This window comes from Lepus europaeus, chromosome 5 (assembly GCF_033115175.1).
Source record: "Lepus europaeus isolate LE1 chromosome 5, mLepTim1.pri, whole genome shotgun sequence".
Classification (NCBI taxonomy): domain Eukaryota; kingdom Metazoa; phylum Chordata; class Mammalia; order Lagomorpha; family Leporidae; genus Lepus; species Lepus europaeus.
Window position 1 is genome coordinate 79,464,678 of NC_084831.1, and position 22,364 is coordinate 79,487,041.

Consider the following 22,364-nt stretch of genomic DNA (forward strand, 5'->3'; position numbering starts at 1 on the left):
GACACATGAAAAAATGTTCAAGATCACTAGCAATCAGAGAAATGCAAATCAAAACCACAATGAGGTTCCATCTCACCCCGGTGAGAATAGCTCACATTCAGAAATCTACCAACAACAGATGCTGGAGAGGATGTGGGGAAAAAGGGACACTAACCCACTGTTGGTGGGAATGCAAACTGGTTAAGCCACTATGGAAGTCTGTCTGGAGATTCCTCAGAAACCTGAACATAACCCTACCATACAACCCAGCCATCCCACTCCTTAGAATTTACCCAAAGGAATTTAATTTGGCTAATAAAAAAGCCATCTGCACATTAATGTTTATTGCAGCTCAATTCACAATAGCTAAGACCTGGAACCAAGCCAAATGCCCATCAACAGTAGACTGGATAAAGAAATTATGGGACATGTACTCCATAGAATACTATACAGCAGTAAGAAACAATGAAACCCAGTCATTTGCAACAAGATGGAGCAATCTGGAAAACATCATGCTGAGTGAATTAAGCCAGTCCCAAAGAGAAAAATATCATTTGTTTTCCCTGATCGGTGACAACTGAGCGCCAAAGAGAAAACCTGTTAAGTGAAATGGACACTATAAGCAATAATGAACTGATCAGCTCCTGTCCTGACTTTAGATGTACAATGTAATACTCTATCCTTTTTAGTATTTGTTGTTGTTGTTGTTGTTCTAGTACTATTGGTTGAACTCAGTAATTAACACACAATTATTCTCAGGTGTTTAAATTTTAACTGAAAAGTGATCCCTGTTAAATCTAAGAGTGGAAAAAGAGAGGGAGGAGATGAACAATTTGGGACATGCTCAATCGGACTTGCCCCAAATGGTGGAGTTAGAAATGTGCCAGGGGATTCCAACACAATTCCATCAAGATGGCATGTACCAATGCCATCGCACTAGTCCAAGTGATCAATTTCAGCTCACAATTGATAGCTCTGATAGGTCTAAGAGTCAAAGAGATCACACAAACAAGACAAGTATCTGCTAATACTAACTGATAGAATCAAAAAGGGAGAGAAAGATCCAACATGGGAAGTGGGATACACAGCAGACTCATAGGATGGCAGATGTCCTAAACAACACTCCGGCCTCAGAATCAGCCCTCAAGGCATTCAGATCTGGCTGAAGAGCCCATGAGAGTATAGCAGGCATGGAAAGCCAAGATATCATGGGAAAAAAAAAAGACCTAAATGAATGATCTCTGTGAGTGAGATCCCAGTGGAAAGAACGGGGCCATCAAAGAAGGAGGCACCCTTCTCCGAAGGGAGGAGAGAACCTCCACTTTGACTATGACCCTATCGGAATAAGATCAAAGTCAGCGAACTCTAAAGGCTTCCATAGCCCTGGCAACTCATGACTAGAGCCTAGGGAGATTACTGACGCCATGAACAGGAGTGTCAAATTGTTAAGTCAGCAACAGGAGTCACTGTGTACTTACACCCCATGCGGGATCTGTCCCTAATGTGTCGTCTAAAGCCAAGTGATGCTATGACTGGTACTGAAACAGTATTTTTATACTTTGCGTTTCTGTGTGGGTGCAGACTGATGAGGTCTTTGCTAATTATATACTGAAGTGATCTTCTGTATATAAAGAGAATTGGAAATGAAAAAAAAAAAACAACCTGGTGTTAAAATGGAAATGGCATAGAAAATTAATTATTTTGAAAAAAAAATTATGTAGGATCTCTGTCTTTAATGTGCTGTACATTGCTATTTAATGCTATAATTAGTAATCCAATGGTAGTTTTTTTCACTTGATGTTGCTATATGGGCAAAATGTTGAAATCTTTACCTAATATATACTAAACTGATCTTCTGTATACAAAGAGAATTGAAAATGAATCTTTACATGAATGGAAGGGGAAAGGGAGCGGGAGGGGGGAGGGTTGCGGGCGGGAGGGAAGTTATGGACGGGGGGAAGCCATTGTAACCCATAAGCTATACTTTGGAAATTTATATTCATTAAATAAAAGTTTAATTAAAAAAAAAGAACAAATTCTAGAGTTTTAATCTGAGTAAATGACCACATGAAATTAGGAAGACGGTGAGAAAAAGAGATAGGGGAAGTCAATTTAGAAGCTGAGTTTTAGACATTTCAGTTTTATATACTCATTAAGCACCTAAGTATAGAAATATTGAGGTAGTTATATGAAGTCCAGAGTTCAGGGAATGGTAGTTCTGTTTTGAAAATACACTCTTAAAATCAACAGTACTTTAGTTATAAAGGAGAAGTCCTCAGATCAAGCCTTTGGGCAGTCCAAAATTTAGGTTTTGAAGAAATAGGGAAAATGTAAAATTTGATGACAGTTAGGAGGAAAATCATGCAAATGAAGAAAGTACTTAGGAGATAGAGAGTGATCTTGTCAAACTTGGATGTATCTGAGTGTTGAAAATATGAAGGGAAATTGAGCAAGAAGAGGCCACTGATCATTTTACATGATTATTTGTGTTGGAGTGATAGGGACAAACGTAAGCAGATAGAAGGAGGGAAAAAACTGAAAAGAACATGTATGGAGAACACTTTTGAGGAGCTTAACCAAAAAGAGGAAGAAAGAAATGAGGGAAATAGGATAAATATAAATCTTATTTTTGTTTCTAAGCAGAAAGCAATAATATGACCATATGTTGATAAAGAATGATCCAGAAGAGAGAGGAAAGAATTAAAATGTAGTAGAAAGGGAATAGAATTTGTGGATCAATGTTCTTGAGTAGATAAGAGGTCAAGTGTGTGGTGACCAAGCGGAAGTTCAGATATTTGAGAAATGAGGGTGTTTGTAACTATGGTTAAGATGCCACCAGGGATACCTACATAAGATATTAAAGGAACTGGAGTCCAGTCCTGGCAAAACTTCTGGTGCTGGCTTCCTGCTGGTGTGTACCCTAGGAGGCAGCAGGTGATAGCTCAAGTACTTAGGCCCTGCCACCCAAGTGGGAGACCCAGATGGAGTTCCATGTTCCTGGCTTCAGCTTGGCCCATCTTGCCTGTTGTAGGCAAGTGAACTAGTGGATGGATCTATATCTGTCTTTATCTCTATCTTTCTGTGTCTCTGCCTTTCAAATACATAAAAATAAATTTTAAAAAATTCAAAAAAAGAAAAAATGGCCTACTCATCCACAATAAAAAAAGAGGAGACACCCACATAGAAACTGTTGAAGTATTTATACTAAATTGATCTTCTGTATATAAATAGAATTGAAATTGAATCTTGATGTGAATGGAAAGGGAGAGGGAGCGGGAGAGGGGAGGGTTGCGGGTGGGAGGGAAATTATGGGAAGGGGAAGCCATTGTAATCCATAAGCTGTATACTGGAAATTTATATTCATTAAATAAAAGTTAAAAAAAAAAGAGGAGACAGAGATAGAGAGATGGGTAGACATGATTATAGAAAATTGTGGAAGTTCTCTTATTATTTCAATCTTCTCAGGGAAGTAGGAAGCAAAGTAAAAGGCCCGAGCAGACAGAAGTGAGTGGAGTTGAAGGAGAGAGAACATATGAAACAATAATCAAGAAAACTAAATGAATAAATGAGGATCAAAGTAGAATTCAGAATTTAATCAAAGGGAAAATTATCACATTTTAAAGTTGGATGAAGAGGGATTTGGGCTATGATGGAAATAAGAAACAACGGAAAAGTGATGGAATCAATGGGTTAAAATTCCTCTGGGGTTACTATATTGGGTTTTTTACATTAAAAAGAAAGAAGGCATTGGTTGTAAGGCATTGGAAGTAAGAATTGAAACAAAATAAGGAGAGGTTTCTGTTACTGTTGATGACAAGGAAAAGAATATGATCACAGCAGTTAGAAGTTGAAGAGTCACTTGAGCAAGAGAAAATAAATATCCTGGATCTCTGTCCAATTATCTATAGCACATAGTTTCTCCTATCAAAAAAACTTATATCTGATCATTAAAGATTTTATTGGGGAGATAACTGTGCCTTAAACAATATATATGACATAATCAAATTTATGAGGAGAAAAGGGGAAGAGGGAGAATCTAAGTAGCACATTAACTTACAGTCTTTATCAGGTATTACATATTTGGATTTTAGTATTGTGGTCTCTTATTTCTCTTTTTAATGTAACTAAAATAATCCTGTGGCTCTCTTTCTATTTGATCACACATAACATGTTCGGAAACTTTGTATTTAGGACTTCTAGCCAAAAGATTGTTCTAATTTTTGCCTCTACCAAGTACAAAGAACCAAAAATCATCCTATTATTGTTAAATGTTAATCTAGTTGAGTCCAAATTATTACTTATCTATAATATTCAGAAAAATATTTCAGCAATATATTTTTATTTAAATTTATTATAAAGAGACACAGAATCTTAGTGAGATAATTTTTTTAACATTAATAATATACTAGTTGGGGCCAGTGTTGTGGTGTAGTAGGTTAAGCCACTGTTTATAATGTCATTATATAGCATCCTAAATGAGAGAGCTGCTTCACAACCTGGCTGCTCTGCTTCTGATCCAGCTTCCTGCTAATGTGTCTGGGAAAGCAGTGGATGATGGGTCAAGTACTTGGGTACCTGCTACCCACATGGAAGTCATGGATGTAGTTTCATCCTCTTGGCTTTGGTATTGTCCAACTCTGGCTATTGCAGTTATTTTGGGATTGAACAAGCAGATGAAAAATCTGTGTGTGAGTGTATGTGCATGTGTATGTGTGTGTGTCACTTGGCCTTTCAAATAAGTAAATAAATGAATAAATTTTTTAAAAAATAGTCAACAACATATTAAGAAATAGTTATACATTGAATCTACACCATGGAAGTAATCTCACTGTCCTCTTGGTATCAGCATATTTAAAATTTCTTTGAAATCAAGCAATTCAAAGCATTAGTAACAGATCTGTAATTTCTGTTCCATTTAAATGATCTTAAATCAGATTTATTTTGAAAATTTTATACTTGAGTATTAATATTGAAAGCTTATTTTCACATCTGAAAAATGAGAACAACATCTGGAAGAGTTGTTTTCGGGACATTAATACTTAGAGAAATGCTAAATATCAAATTGTTCTTCAATCAACAGTAGCAGCAGTAATGAAATGAAATAAAAATGGAGTTGATAAGAAATGAATCTGATTCTCTTATCTCCTAGGAAAATAGATTTTAATTAAGAGCAATTTTACTGGGCTCAACCAACAGTAGCAACAGTAAGGAAAAAAATATATTAAAATAAAGTTGATAAGAAATTAATCTGGTTCTCCGATCTTCTGGGGAAATGGATTTTAATTAAGAGCAATTTTACTGGGCTCAAATAATATGTTTTCTATTATATAATTCTACTTGAAAAAATAGAATAAAATTTTTTCTTTCAGTGAGATAGTGGCAATATATGTGCTAGTGAGGTAAAAGTTTAAAAGAATCAATTGCTGTCTCTTTAAATGTGAAAATATTCTTAAAAACTGTAATTTATGATGTTCTCAAAAAAGAGAATAACAGCTTTTCCAAGATATGTAATAAATACAACCTAATTACTTTATGATAATACAAATTTTGTTTACATAAATCAAAAGTTTCAAGATTTAAGAACTAGAAAACAATAATTCAATTATTATCATATGCTATTATCTGATGAAAAATGACAGAAAATAATTATTTTGACTTTCTATAATTTTACTGACAGAGCAAACATAAATTTCCAGAATATTACTAAAATGACCAATTTATTTAGCTTCCTATTACAGAGTTTTTTTTTTCATTTATTAAACTTTTATTTAATGAATATAAATTTCCAAAGTACAGCTTTTGGGTTACAATGGCTTCCCCCCTCCCATAACTTCCCTCCCACCCGCAACCCTCCCCTTTCCCGCTCCCTCTCCCCTTCCATTCACATAAAGATTCATTTTCAATTCTCTTTATATACAGGAGATTAGTTTAGTATATTAGGTAAAGATTTCAACAGTTTGCCCCATATAGCAACATAAAGTGAAAAAACTACCATTGGAGTACTAATTATAGCATTAAATAACAATGTACAGCACATTAAAGACAGAGATCCTACATAATATTTTTTTAAAATTAATTAATTTTCTATGCCATTTCCAATTTAACACCAGGTTGTTTTTTTTCATTTCCAATTCTCTTTATATACAGAAGATCAATTCAGTATATAATTAGTAAAGACCTCATCAGTCTGCGCCCACACAGAAACGCAAAGTATAAAAATACTGTTTCAGTACTAGTTATAGCATCACTTCACATTAGACAACACATTAAGGACAGATCCCACATGGGGTGTAAGTACACAGTGACTCCTGTTGCTGACTTAACAATTTGACACTCCTGTTCATGGCATCAGTAATATCCCTAGGCTCTAGTCATGAGTTGCCAGGCTATAGAAGCCTTTAGAGTTCGCTGACTTTGATCTTATTCTGATAGGGTCATAGTCAAAGTGGAAGTTCTCTCCTCCCTTCGGAGAAAGGTACCTCCTTCTTTGATGGCCCCGTTCTTTCCACTGGGATCTCACTCATAGAGATCTTTCATTTAGGTCTTTTTTTTTTCCATGATATCTTGGCTTTCCATGCCTACTATACTCTCATGGGCTCTTCAGCCAGATCTGAATGCCTTGAGGGCTGATTCTGAGGCCAGATTGTTGTTTAGGACATCTGCCATTCTATGAGTCTGCTGTGTATCCCGCTTCCCATGTTGGATTGTTCTCTCCGTTTTTGATTCTATCAGTTAGTATTAGCAGACACTAGTCTTGTTTGTGGGATCCCTTTGACTCTTAGACCTATCAGAGCCATCAATTGTGAACTGAAATTGATCACTTGGACTAGTGCGATGGCATTGGTACATGCCACCTTGATGGGATTGTGTTGGAATCCCCTGGCACATTTCTAACTCCACCATTTGGGACAAGTCCAATTGAGCATGCTCCAAATTGTACATCTCCTCCCTCTCTTATTCCCACTCTTAAATTTAACAGGGATCACTTTTCAGTTAAAATTTAAACACCTAAGAATAATTGTGTGTTAATTACAGAGTTCAACCACTAGTACTAGAACAACAACAACAAATACTAAAAAGGATAAAGTATTACATTGTACATCTCCTATTACAGAGTTTGCAAATACTTTTCACAGATTACCAAGAACACTAAAAAACCAAGCAGATATATAGTAGTATAAAATCATTCAAAATGCCTCTACAGAATTCACTATTGGCCTATTTTATTTTGGGGGATTTTATGGCTATAACTGGTTTTAATCTTTGCCCTTTGCTATATTTAAAATGTGATGCTATTAAAATATTTTCAGATAAGCTATTTTCCAGATAAGCATGAAAGGATAATTAATTCTATGATACCTACTCTAGGCCCCAGTTCTCCAAAGGGTCCCATTGGTCCTTCTTCTCCCTTGAAAAAAACAAAAAAGATCAGAACATATCATGGTCTAAAGTATTTAAAAATGCAAAATCTTATCTGCTTTATGTATTATTAAATCTAAAGCTTATAGTGAGATGTGACAGTGCCTGTTTTCTTGTAATTTAGAAGTATATCATCCCATAATATTAAAATTTTTAATGTGATGACCCCACATTAACACTAAGAGAGACATGTATTATTGGATTATTTTTAAATTAGTAGAACACACTGTGTCAAAGAGACACATGTACCACCATGTTTATTAGAAGCATTATTCAAAATAGCCAAAGATTAACCCAAGGCATCCATATAAGATGAATGCAGAAAGAAAATGTGGTATGTACATATACAATGGAATATTATTCAGTTGTAAAAAAAGACTGAAATTTTATCATTTGCATCAAAATGGTTTAAACTATATAACAGCATGTTGAACAAAATAAGCAGGACATAGAAAGCCAAATACTACATTTTCTCCCTTATAACTAGAAGCTCAAATAAAATCGAAAAAGAAAACCAGAAAAAGAAATGACTGTATCAGTAGTGCTGCAAATATAGTTTTGTCAAACTATTTTATATCTTTTTTCAAATAGTCAAGAATGATATACTACTATAGTTTTAATGATTTGTGATTATTTTAAAATTTACCATATGTGAGTGAAACGGCCATCTTTTCATTTGATCATTGTTCATAGTCCTTACTTTTTTCCTACTGAACTATGCATGGTTTTTTTACATTTTTTTATTAAACTTTTATTTAATGAATATAAATTTCCAAAATATAGCTTATGGGTTACAATGGCTTCCCCCCTCCCATAACTTCCCTCCCGCCCGCAACCCTCCCCTTTCCCACTCCCTTTCCCCTTCCATTCATGTAAAGATTCATTTTCAATTCTCTTTGTATACAGAAGATCAGTTTAGTGTATATTAGGTAAAGATTTCAACATTTTGCCCATATAGCAACATCAAGTGAAAAAACTACCATTGGATTACTAATTATAGCATTAAATAGCAATGTACAGCACATTAAAGACAGAGATCCTACATAATTTTTTTTCAAATTAATTAATTTTCTATGCCATTTCCATTTTAACACCAGGTTGTTTTTTTTTTTCATTTCCAATTCTCTTTCTATAATTTTTTATTGTTGAACTTCTCACATAATGGATCATTAAGCCTTCAACTAAATGTACATTAAAAATATCATCTCAAACAAAAAAAAAAGAGGAAAACAAAGTCAACTAACTTTGTAAAAAATAAATTAGCAGATATTGCACCTCCTTTACAGAAAGCTGGGAGTTGAGAAAAGTGAAAGTGATCAGGATATAACAAAACCAGGATGAAGAATCTCTGAATCATTCATTAAGGATATTCCTTTACATTTTTGGTTTAATATCTCTCGGCACAGAAAGGAATTCAACTAAGACCTTATCAGATGGAAATCAATACACACTGGTTTATTTAAAAAAAGACTTACACAGAAGATGTTTGTTGTAGAACATTTACATACTTTATTCAACAACAAATATGGTTTAGAGTCTTAGCTCTGCCTGAAGCTCTAGTGATAAAAAAAGACATTAGGTTTTTCCCCAACTTGTGGTACAGCAGGTAAAACAGCCACCTGCAAAGTCAGAATCCCATAAAGGTGCCAGGTTATGTCCTGTATGCTGCACTTCCCATCTAGCTCCTCGTTAATGGCCCGGGAATAGCAGTAGAAGATTGTTCAGTGGTTTGAGTCTACCCATGAGGGAGACCTGGATAAAGCTCCTGGATCCTGGCTTTCTGGCCAGTTCTGGCCATTGTAGCCATCTGGGGACTGAACCAGCAGATGGAAGATGCCCTCTCCACTATGTGCCTCTCCCTCTTTGTAATTCTTCTTTTCAAAATAAAAAAAACTTTCTAAAAAGTTTTTATTTATTTATATTATATTTGTTTGAGAGAGAGAAAGAGAGTTTCTACCTGGTGGTTCTCTTCTTAAATGTCCACAATGGCTGTATTGAGAGTGGCTGAAGCCAGGAGCTGGAAACTAGATCTAGTTTTCTCATGTGAATGGCAGGGACTCAAGTACATGAGCCATCACCTGCTGCCTCCCCGGATGCTCACTGGCAGGAAATCAGAAAGGGAAGTAGAGCCAGGAATTAAAGCCAGGCACTCCAATATAGGATGTGGGTATCACAAGTACTGTCTTAACTGTTGTATCAAATATCTGCCCCTAAAGTTTAATCTTAATTCATAGGTCCAATATTCTTGGGGTCAAATCAGATGTAATATCATAAATTTAATTTGGTAGGTTCTTATAAAGTTAAAAAACTATACGGGGCGGATAGAGATTGAAGATAAATAATGAAAAATAAAGAGCATTTGCCTGTTATCTTCTAATATAGTAAATAATAGTAAAAAAATAGTAAATATTTGTAGAAATTTTTACTAAATATACTAATTTCTTCACTTTTAAATAAATAGTTTATGTTATCACCCAACAATAGATACAAACCTCCCTAGAACCATATATCTTAAGCATTTTACTCTTTCTTTGCAGCTCACTAGGCTAATCGTCTGCCTGTGGCGCCGGCACCCCGGGTTCTAGTCCCGGTCGGGGCACCGGATTCTGTCCTGGTTGCTCCTCTTCCAGTCCAGCTCTCTGCTGTGGCCCTGGAGTGCAGTGGAGGATGGCCCAGGTCCTTGGGCCCTGCACCTGCATGGGAGACAAGGAGGAGGCACCTGGCTCCTGGCTTCAGATCGGTGCAGTGCGCTCGCCATAGCGGCCATTTGGGGGGGTGAACCAATGGAAGGAAGACCTTTCTCTCTGTCTCTCTCTCTCTCACTGTCTAACTCTACCTGTCCAAAAAAAAAAAAAAAAAAAAAAAGAAAAAGCATTTTGCTCAATTCGTAATTTGACCAAAATATAATTTATTGGGTCACAAATATAAAATAGTCACAAATAATAAAAATAAGCTCTGGTACATATGTGTGAGATTCCAGGTTAAGGTTCTTCAAACATTCCATTGAAGCCTACTGACATCAATCATTTAAGGAATTCAGGACACTGTAAAATGATTTCAAATTCTATTCCATAACTGCCAATGTAAAACGGTAACTTAAAAATCCATTATGGCAAAAATGTTCCACACTAAGGCAATGTTTTCTTTAAGCAAAAAAGAAAGTCACAAAAATAAGAGGTGGAAATTTGCAGTAAAATAACTGCTGATGGTGTAAACATTTCATCCATACCTGAGTTCCTTTGAGACCAGAAGGTCCAGGAGGTCCTCTGTTTCCAAGGAGTCCCTATAAAAGCAATGCAAGCACACATGATGAAAAATATAAGTCAATTCACATTTTGTTCAATTATCCCTAATCTGGGAATGGTACTATTGGTACTATTGACTTCCCATACCAAAGTTTCCAAAATGAGGTAGGAGAGTAGACAAGCAAAAACTGTAAGCCATAGAAAGAGTTGAGAGGAGAGGAGCGGCAAGATGGCGGAATAGGCAGGGAGCACACTATTAGTCCGGGGGGAGAGACAGTTTAATATAAGTGGAGATACTGCAGGGTCAAGGAAGAGTAGGGGATGAAACAGCAGAGGAAACCCTTCCGGAACTAGTGATTCACAGTGGACCTGCGTGGAGAGCGTGGGAGCCCAAGTTCGGGACACCAGCGGCAGACTCAACACACCAGCGCTGGAACGCGAGGTGAGCCGAACCTCAATAGCCCGAGACACCAGCGGGCAAGCGGGAAGAGGAGGCTAGAGGGAACGAGGCTTGAAACTCCGTGGGGAAAAGTTCACCAGGCTAACTAGAAGAGAGAGAGGAAAAAAATAAAAAAAGTGACCGATACGGACACAAGTTTCTCTCTCTCCGCTCACCTCTCAAAGGCGAGCAAGACAGAGCAGGCGCCATTTTGGACATACGTCATAAGCAGGGCGACCTCAGGTCTGCACCGGCCCTGAGCCTAGGAGAAACACCGGACTCTGGGGGGAGGGGTGAAATAACAGGAGATTAGGATCTAACTTGGCAACCCAGTGGGAGACTGCAGGAGAATTGGAGCCCACACTGAGGGCAGCAGAGATTCCCTGTGTGGTCCTTGGGAAAGAGCTTCCAATCTCTGGCTCCTGTGGGTATATCATTTGCCTGCTAACTACCTCCAATTACGTTCAGCTGTGCGGAATTACTTCCCTTTTGAATCAAAAAAAGAAAGAGAGATTTACCACACCTAACCTGGGAGTGTCATCTTTGACACACCCTCAACCCTGAGGAACCAAACACAGCTCTCAGTCCACACTCATCTCAAGCCTCTAAGGCTCCACTGAAAGCAGACAGTCCACTTAATATAGAGCCATAGTGTAACAAGAAAAAACACCACAGTGAAGAATATCTCCAACATGCCAAACAACAAACGCAAAAACCGAGGTAACAAGAACAAGGAAGACACTATGACGCCCCCAAATGAAAAAGACACCCCAATTCAATATTATGAAGATGATGAGATAGAAGAAATGCAAGAAGCGGATCTCAAAAAATTGATAAGAACATTAAGAAGTTCTCAAAAACAAATTCTTGAACTACAGAAATCCTTAATGGACAAGATAGAAAATCTCTCTCGAGAAAATGAAATATTAAGGAGGAATCAAAATGAAATGAAACAACTAGTAGAACAAGAAACTGTGATAGTGACGAGAAACCATAATGAAATGAAGAATTCAATAGATCAAATGACAAACACATTAGAGAGCCTTAAAAACAGAATGGGCGAAGCAGAAGAGAGAATATCAGACTTAGAAGACAGAGAACAGGAAAGGAAACAGGCAAACCAAAGAAAAGAAGAGGAAATTAGAAATCTAAAAAAATATGGTCGGGAATCTACAGGATACTATTAAAAAACCCAACATTCGGGTTCTAGGAATTCCTGAAGGCATGGAGAGGAAGAAAGGATTAGAAGGCATTTTCAGTGAGATACTAGCAGAAAATTTCCCAGGTTTGGAGAAGGACAGAGGCATCTTAGTACAGGAAGCTCATAGAACCCCCTAGTAAACATGACCAAAAGAGATCCTCACCACAACATGTTGTAATCAAACTCACCACAGTGAAACATAAAGAAAAGATCCTAAAATGTGCAAGAGAGAAACGTCAGATTACTCTTAGAGGATCTCCAATTAGACTTACAGCAGACTTCTCATCAGAAACCCTACAAGCTAGAAGGGAATGGCGAGACATAGCCCAGGTACTAAGAGAGAAAAACTGCCAGCCCAGAATACTATATCCTGCAAAGCTCTCATTTGTGAATGAAGGTGAAATTAAGACTTTTCATAGCAAACAGAAACTGAAAGAATTTGTTGCCACTCATCCAGCCCTGCAAAAGATGCTTAAAGATGTGTTACACACAGAAACACAGAAACATGGTCATCAATATGAAAGAAGGTAAAGGAAGGAAACCTCACAGCAAAAGATCACAGGAAGCTCAATTTCTCTTTGACATAGAATTAAACTCTGATACAGCTGAATTTTTATTAAGAGCTATGGGTTATTTAAATATGTGCTTATTTTCAAATATTTGAATAATCACCTTGTAACAATGATCAAATTTGGTCTATCTTATGTCATGATTTTAAGGAATCTTATTTCAACCAGATATTTTGGATTTTGAGCCTTCTTGGCATTCTTGACAGGCATTCAAAAAATCAAAGTTTCAAACAATCTGGACTCTAAAATTTCCAGTAAATCCTGGACTTTGGTTTTTCCAGTTTGGGCCCAACTGAAAAAATCGAAGGACCTATGTCTCTCATCTTATAGAGACACCAACTAATCAGGCTATTTGGATTATATTAGAAGGACTGTCAAGATGTGATGTGGTACCAGACTCTAAGTTTCTATAATGGAAAATGCTATTAATACAAATGTTTGAGAATTAAAAAGTCTAATGATCTTGTGTTACTAGACATGATAGTTATCTTAATGAGAAAGCCCCAGAGGCCTAAAGGGTTAAATACTTGTAAAATCCTACAGGTGCTTTCAAAAATACTGTGAAGTAAGCAAGTGCCTCTTGTTGGTTGATGAGTTTATAATTTTAAACATGGCGACTTAAAGTCTTTTGTCATCCATAGTTATATATGATGTGCTGCTCATGAAACTAAAGCGTTGTTGGTTCTGTGTTTAGCTGTCCTCTTATAGGTTCCTATGGACTTTTTCCAGCCACTTTTATTGTATTCAGTACTTTGGGATGGCTCTGTAAACAGATGAAGCCAATAATATATTAACAGTACCAACTGAGAGAAAGTATGGTTAACTGAGGTTACTAAAAAGAAAAAGCAATTCAAATCAATTGGCAATCTACAAAAAGAGTTAAAGATTTTAAAAGCTACTATTAAAATTGCTATATGGGTCTATTATGCTATGTTATATGTGTGTACATATTGTATGTCCACATGGGGAAATTTTATTAAAAGTTTTATTTTAAATGGCTTATAGATAAGATTGTCCATAAATTTAAGCTGCTAAAATCAATCAAAGATACATTTTAATTTGTGTGACCTGAATCTGTGTATCATATGTTTTAAACGTGTTGGTAGAAAGAAACTAAAAACATTTTAGATGGTTGTGCTTAAGTTTACTGGCTAAACAAACTACACCATGTTAGATATTTAAGAGGTGTTTTCAAATACATGATTCTTAAAATTTATAGAAGGCATTGGACCTTCTGGTAAATGTTTTCTTAAGTTGTTATCTAATGGTTGAAACGGTTTGAGTGAGAATATAATTTTCCTCATGGGCATTGTCTACCTTAGAAAAACTACTACAGAACGTGCCTGTGACTATAGACTTGTAGTTCAGGCCACCGAAGATTAGAGATGGGACTTGGGCACTCCCTTGACTTGCATCCTCTGGTTTGCTTTAACACAAACCAGGAGGAAAAGAAAGCTCGGCATCAGAAGCAATGGGTGGCAGGCCTATTAATGGCTGATCTGTACAGTGATCTGCCCTCAAGGAGACCCAACAGGCCAGTCCACTGCAGTGGCTTTCAAAGTGGTAAGCCTGGGCTTCAGCAGAAGTCAGCTTGTGAAGAGCCCTGGCAGCTCTGCCAAGAGTTGGATCACTGGAAATGGACCTGCCCTGGAGTCGAAGGATGCCCAGGTCAGAGCCACAGATCTTATTGGCTCTAAGCTGAAAAGCCCTTCACTCAGCCCAACTTTCAAAGTGACCACTGCAGCTGAGGGGATGGTCACGTAGGGTCAGCAACATTGCAGGCAGAACTGCAAATTTCTTGTTAGAGATGCCCCCTGCCTTTACCTGGCCAGCTCTCCTCCCAGGCCAGCCAAGTAATGAAAGTCAACAGAGTGCCTTCCCCTAGGAGGTTCACACCTCCCTTAGGATGTACCCCATGTGAAGAGATAGATAGGTCTGGGCCTCTTAACTTACAAGGCCTAAAGCCCACCAGATTATTATCAAGCCCCTTCTATCAGGTTCTATTTGCCTCTCAATCAGAAAACTTAATTGTAGCTTAGACAGCACCTTTCTTAGCTCCTCTAATAATGACTCTGTCCTTTGTTCTAGACCCTGTCTAGCACACTTGGGCCTCATTCCTTTGTAATCATAACCTCTACTCTACCACCAATGGCTCTACTCCCAACCTATGTGTACTGATGGTCCTCTTCCCCACTTAATGCTGTATAATTGTTCAAACCTGGTAAATGCCACTCTTAGGATCATTGGTTACTATCCTCACTCTGTCTTTTATGACCTTGTCTAAATATGATCAGAGTCGGCAAACTTGGAAGGCTTCCATAGCCTTGGCAACTCATGACGACAGCCTAGGATGGTTACTGGCGCCATAAACTAGAGTGTCAATTTGTTGGGTCAACAACAGAAGCCACTGTGCACTTGCTCCTCATGTGGGATTTCTGTCCTTAATGTGTTGTACATTTTGATTTAATGCTATAACTAGTACTCAAACAGTATGTTTCACTTTGTGTTTCTATGTGGGTGCAAACTGTTGAAATCTTTATACTAAATTGATCTTCTGTATATAAAGAGAATTGAAAATGAATCTTGATGTGAACAGAAGGGGAGAGGGAGCGGGAGAGGGGAGGGTTGCGGGTGGGAGGGAAGCTATGGGAGGGGGAAGCCATTGTAATCCATGAGCTGTACACTGGAAATTTATATTCATTAAATAAAAGTTAAAAAAAAAGAAAGAGTTGAGAAACAGGGAAAACTTATTTTTAAGTAGTATGTTAATATCCAAATAATTTGCACAATAAGTCATTCTGAGACAATGTTTCAGAAAAAAATTCAAAATTTAAAGTAATGGGTCTAATTTTCAATCTGATAATAGTTCAATAATTATATAATGGATTGTCCTCAAGTATGAAAACAGATGGAGAGGTTATATATCTGTGAATAGGCCATGAGAATCTGGAACTCATTTCTTTCCAGCTAAAAGCTTATCATCTTATTTCCCTTATTGATACAAGCTATTAAAAAGAGAAAGCAATTTGCAGAAGGTGACAGTTTAAGTGTGACATGGATTTTAAGACTCTAAACAAATATTTTGCTAAACAGAACACATGTTAAAAATCAACCACTCCCCAAATGAAACCTGTTCAAAACAACCCTTAAGATCTTTCTAACTCAGAAAACACACACACTATCTTATGCAACATGGAAACATTTTCTTACTCAGTTCTGATTTACTGACTATGCAATGTTTCAGCAAATTTTTAAGAACATATATTTTAAGAACTACATTTTGGGGACTACGATGTGATACAGATTATGCCACTGCTTTCAATGCCAGCCTCCCATATTGCAGTGTTGGTTCAAGAACCACCTGCTCTGCTTGCAATCCAGCTCCCTGGTGATGTGCTTGAGAAGGCAGCAGATAATGGCCCAAGTAGTTGGGCCTCTGGCACCCATGTTGGAGACCGGGATGGATCTCAGCTCCGGGCTTGGCCTGGCCAAGACGTGGTTGTTTTGGCCATTTGGAGAGTGAAACAACACATGGACCATTGAACTAACTCTCTCTGTATCTCTCTCCCTTCCTTCCTCCCTCCCTCCCCCCACCCTTCTCCCTCTCACTCTTTTTTTTTTTTTTTTTTGGACAGGCAGAGTTACACAGTGAGAGAGAGAAACAGAGAGAAAGGTCTTCCTTCCTTTGGCTCACCCTCCAAATGGCTGCCAAGGCCAGCGCGCTGCATCGATCCAAAGCCAGGAGCCAGGCACTTCCTCCTGGCCTCCCATGCAGGTGCAGGGCCCAAGCACTTGGGCCATCCTCCACTGCACTCCCGAGCCACAACAGAGAGCTGGACTGGAAGAGGAGCAACCGGGACAGAAACGGTGCCCCAACCAGGACTAGAACCCGGTGTGCCGGTGCTGCAGGCGGAGGATTAGCCAGGCGCCGGTCCTCTTACTCTCTTTCTACCTCTCTGCCACTTTGCCTTTCAAATAAGTAAATAAATAAATCTGTAAAGAAATTAAATTTTGTATTATTGCTTTTAATGATTCTATAACAACGTAAGGTTTTTAATCTAAATTTCAACTATATTAAAAGAGTTCAACTACTCAAGTTACGTTAAAAGCATTTTTTTTGAGAGTCAGAGACAGAGATAGAGAGAGCTTCCATCTGCTGATTCACTCCCCAGATGCTTCAATGGCCAGGACTTGGTAGAAACCCAATTACTTGAGCAATGGTCAGCACCTCCTAGGGTCTGCATTAGCAGATGGCTGGAACACAGAGCAGAGGCAGGACTTGACTGTTGACACTCTGATTTAGGTTTCTTAGAGGTATAGAAGACCATGAAATTTTAATTTTACCACATGTTAGCTAATCTTATTCAATTAATTTACTTGCTCATTTTTTTCATCTAATATTTTACTTATTTTCAACTCAGTGTGAGGCCCAATGAACAGAAGATAAGGCCCTCAACATACAATATAAATAAGACATAGTTCCTGTTCTCAATGGATTTATAATTTATATGGGATTAAAATTTAAAATAATTAAAAAACAATTAAATAAGAGTTGTGATAGAAGATCAGTATATGTAGAGTACAGGGAATTTAAAAGGAGAATAATATTTCCTGGGAGGATCAGGTAATTTATGTAAAAATAATATTGTATTAACTTATGACAGGCTAATAAAAATTGTTGATAAAAATTATCAGGGCCAAATTATAATCTTAAATGAATTCTAAAGGTTAGATTAAGTAAAAATATGTAGTCATATGCTGTTTACAAGAGACACCTAAAACATAAAAGCATAGGAATGTTGAAAGACCCCCTCCCCAAGTTGAAAAATATATGCAAGGCATTTACTAACACAAAATAGCTGAAGTAATTACATTCATATTAGACTTAGTATACTTTAAGGTAAAGTAGATTATTAGCATTGGATCACTTTTAAATATCTTTAAAAGATAAATTCACCAGGAAAAGTTAAAAACTCCCAATTTTATTCCTCTAGTAAGATAAATTCCAAAAACAAAATGTAAAATTGATAGGTTAAGATAATTTGAAAAGTGTACTATTAGAAAAGGAAATTCTGGTATATCTCTCTCAGTAATAAATAGGTCAAACAGATTAAAATCCTAACAGAAAAGTCTTAATAATAATTAATACATTAGATATAATGGACATATGCAGAACACTGAATCTCCAAATGAGAGTTTACACAGTCTTTAAAAGCCTATGAGGAATATTTGTGAAAACTAACCATAAGAAATTCCATACATGTCTATTACTAGTTAAAAGTTATATTTATTTTAACTACCAATTAAAAATTATAATATATGTAGTTGGTTATTATACTTTAAAGATGGAAAATGAACAATCTATAATCATATGCATCAAAATTGAGAAGATTGAGGGGAAGAATAAAGTTATAGAAGAATATATGTATATATTATTATTGCATTCATAAGAATTACCAAAACAAGTGAAACAGTAGGTATTATAGGAACACACATATAGTTGGTAAAAGCATGGCAAAAAGAGTGAGTCATTACTTTTAAATGCAGGAGCAAAGAAGTAGACTTTATAATGGAGGAAACAGAATTGGCTTCCAACATTTTATTTAAACCTTAATGATGCTTGTTCTTGTCATTATTAGTGGGCACATATTTTTCATATTTATTTATTATATTTCATATTTTATTGCAAAAATTTTCATGATTAAAATGTGCAGAACTAGAACTTAAGTCTGTATTTGAGACTATATAGGAAATTCTTTCATTATTTTAATGTGAATGAATTAAACTCTGTAATCAGAGACACAGTGATTAAAGGGAATAAAAAAATAACTTCCAAATAAACTATGTCTAGAAGAGGCTGATTTTAGACTTAAAGATACATAACAGTTACCAAACTAAAGGGAAAAATAGACAGCAATACAATAAAACTTAGAGATTTCAACACCTTGGCTTTCAACAATGGGTAGGACATCCAGACAGAAGATCAATAAGGAAACAGAGGACTTGAACAACACTATAGTGGGCCCCTATATCCATGGGATCTGCATTTGGGGTTCTGTGCCCAATCCAACCAATCACAAATTGAAATAGAAAAAAAAATTGTACTGAACATGTATAGACTTTTTCTTTGCATTATTCCATTATAATGTATTTGATCCATCTATGGATCTTGGTAGCAAGGGTGTCCTGAAACGATTCCCCACTCCCCACCCCCAGATACTTAGTGAGGACTATACTGTCCAAATGGACCTAACAAACAAATACAGAGTATTCTACCCAAAAGCAACAGAAAAATTCTTTTAAAACACACATGGAATACTCTCCACAATGGATCACATGTAAAATCATGAAACAAGTCTGAGCAAATTTAAGAAGACTGAAATCAAAACAAGTATGTTTTCCAGATATAATAGAATAAAACTAGAAATTAACAGCAGAAGGAAAACTGGCTTGCACTAGTCACTTTTATTCAAAATAGTACTAAAAGTTCTAGATGAAACAACCAGGCAAGAAGAAGAAGTAAAAGGGATCTAAATTGTAAAGGAAGAAGTAAAATTATCTGTTTGCAGATGACACAATCTTCTATGTAGAAAATCCTAAAAGTCCAAGAAAAAATAGAAATAATAGACAGTGGCCAGCATTGTGGGGCAGCAGATTAAACATTGTCTGTGATGACAGCATTCCATATGGGCACCAGTTCGGGTTCCCTCTATTTCACTTGCAATTCAGTTCCCTGTTAATGTTCCTGGGAAAGCAGTGAGGGTGGCTTGGGCCCCTACCACCCATGTGGGAGCTCCAAATGGAGATTCAGGTTCCTGGCTTCAGCCTGGCCCAGACATGGCCATTGAGGCCATTTGGGGAGTGAACCAGCAGATGGAAGGTTGGTTGGTGTCTCTCTCTCCCTCCCTCCCTCCCTCCCTCTCTCTCTCTAATTCTGTCTTTCAAAGAAGTGAATCAGTGTCTTAAAAAAAGGAATAAACAAAGCATTCAAAGTTGCAACATTTAAAATCAATACACATTCCTATATACTAACAATAAACAATCCAAAACAGAAACTAAGAAAACAATCCCATTTATAATAGCAATGAAGACTAAAAATAGTTAGGATTCAACTTAACCAATTTGATGACAGACTTGCAAACTAAAAACTATAAAAGACTGACAAAAGAAATTTAAGAAGATATAAATAAAAGGAGACATCCTGTGTTCATGGATTGGAAGACTTAATAAGTTAAAATATCCATACCACTGAATGTGATAAACAGATTTGATGCTATCTATCACAATCAAACCCTGGGAATATTTTTGTTAGAAAAAAAAATCCCGAATATCACAAAACTACACTGGACACTGAATAGCCAAAAGAATCTTGAAAAAGAACAAAGCTGAAGGCCTAATAATGAAAATGCTATGGAACTGGCATAAAAACGATATGCAAACAAGTGGAGCAGAATCCAGAATCTCAAAACCAATCCAATAGCCTCTTCAATATGGAGTTGAGGAACAACTTACTATTTTATTCCTTTTAGTATTTTGTTGTTGTTCTTGTTGTTGCTCTGTTTGTTCTACATAAGACCACTGGTTGAACTCTGTAATCAATGCACAATCATTCTTAGGCATTTAAAATTAACACAAAAGTGATCTATGTTAAACATAGGAGTGGGAATAAAAGAGGGAGGAGATATATAGGTTGGCACATGCTCACTCGGACTTACCTCCAATGGTGGAACTAGAAATGTGCCAGGGGATTTCAACTCAATCTTACGAAGGAGGCAGGTACCAATGCCAGCGCACTTGGTAAAGTGGTAAGTATAAATACACAACCGATCAAAAAGATAGGGTATGTGTCGAAGAGATTTCACAAATAAGACCAGTGTAAGCAAATAATGAAGGATAGAATTAAAAGGGAGAGAATGATCCTGCGGGGGAAGCAGGACACATAGCAGACTCATAGAATGGCAAACACCCAAAACAGCACTCCTGCCTCAGAATCAACCCTTGGGACATTTGGATCTGCCTAAAAGGTCCATGAGAGTCTCACAGGCATGGAAAGCCATGACACCGTGGCAAAAAACAATCTAAATGAAATATCCTGGTGAACAAGACCCCTGCAGAAAGAACAAGCCATCAAGGAGAGAGACGCCTTTCTCTGAAGGGAGGAAGGAACCTCCACTGTGATACAGCCTTGACTAAACAAGTTCAGAGTCGGTGAACTCAAAGGGCTTCCATAGCCTAGACAGCTCATAGCAAGAGTCTCAGGTGATTGCTGACATCATAAATAAGAGTGCCAATTGTTAAATCAACAATGGGAGTCACTGGGTACATGCTCCCCACGTAGGATCTCTGTTCTTAATGTGTTTTACTATGAAACTTAAAAACACTACTAGTTGAACAAAACCCTATACCTTGTGCGGTTGTGTGAGTGCAGCCTGTTGAAATCCTTGCTTAGTATATACTAAGTTGATCTTCAGTATATGAAGGTAATTGAAAATGAAACTCGATGAAGGGCGGGATGGGAGAGGGAGTGGGAGAATGGAGGGCCATGGGAGGGAAGGAGGTTTGGGGGGGGGGGGAGCCACAACAATACAAAAGTTGCACTTTGTAAATTCACATTTATTAAATTAAAAAAATAATAACTATATAACAAACAATAAAAACAAAAAAAGAACTTAATACTTTACCCTTTTAGTATTTTTTTATGTTCTACTTAAAACTATAGGTTGAACTCTGTAATTAATACACATCTATTCTTAGGTGTTTAATTAGTGCTATAACTAGTACTCAAATAGTATTTTACACTTTGTGTTTCTGTGTGGGTGCAAACTGTTGAAATCTTTACTTAAAATATGCTAAATTGTTCTGTATATAAAGATGATTGAAAATTAATCTTGATGTGAATGGAAGAGGAGAGGGGGTGGGAGAGGGGAGTGTTGTGGGTGGGAGGGAAGCTATGGGGGGGGAGCTATTGTAATCCATAAGCTGTACTTTGGAAATTTATGTTCATTAAATAAAATTTTAAAAAAGAAAATAAATAAAATTTAAAAAATTATATATTCATATGGAAAAGATTGGAATAGGACCCTTATGTTATATCATAGACAACAATCAACTCGAAATGGCTTAAAGACTTAAATTAAGTTTTGGAACAGTAAAAGTTCTAGAAGAAAAGAGGGGAAAAGTTCATTACATTGGTAACAATAAGGATATCTTGCATATAACATCAAATGCACCAGTAACAAAAACAAAAACAGACAAATTGGGCTAAATCAAATTAAAAATCTCCTACACAATCAGTGGAATGAACAACTCAATATCAAAAACAAATAACCTGATTAAAAAATGGACATAGGCTAATCCTCCACCGGCGGCATCAGCACACCAGGTTCTAGCCCCAGTCGGGGCGCTGGATTCTGTCCCAGTTGCCCCTCTTCCAGGCCAGCTCTCTGCTGTGACCCAGGAGTGCAGTGGAGGATGGCCCAAGTGCTTGGGCCTTGCACCCCATGTGAGACCAG

At 36.9% G+C, this 22,364-nt stretch overlaps 1 protein-coding gene across 6 annotated transcripts in view; it reads right to left on the bottom strand.

Annotated features, from left to right (window-relative positions):
- Positions 1 to 22,364, bottom strand: part of COL24A1 (collagen type XXIV alpha 1 chain) — a 421,092-nt gene that overhangs the window by 218,360 nt on the left and 180,368 nt on the right. For all 6 annotated transcript variants that reach the window (XM_062191650.1, XM_062191653.1, XM_062191654.1 and 3 more), the window contains 2 exons: positions 10,628 to 10,681; positions 7,343 to 7,387 (listed from right to left, as the gene is read on the bottom strand). In XM_062191650.1, the coding sequence (XP_062047634.1) occupies positions 7,343 to 7,387; positions 10,628 to 10,681 (99 nt within the window). The remainder of the gene's footprint in view (positions 1 to 7,342; positions 7,388 to 10,627; positions 10,682 to 22,364) is intronic.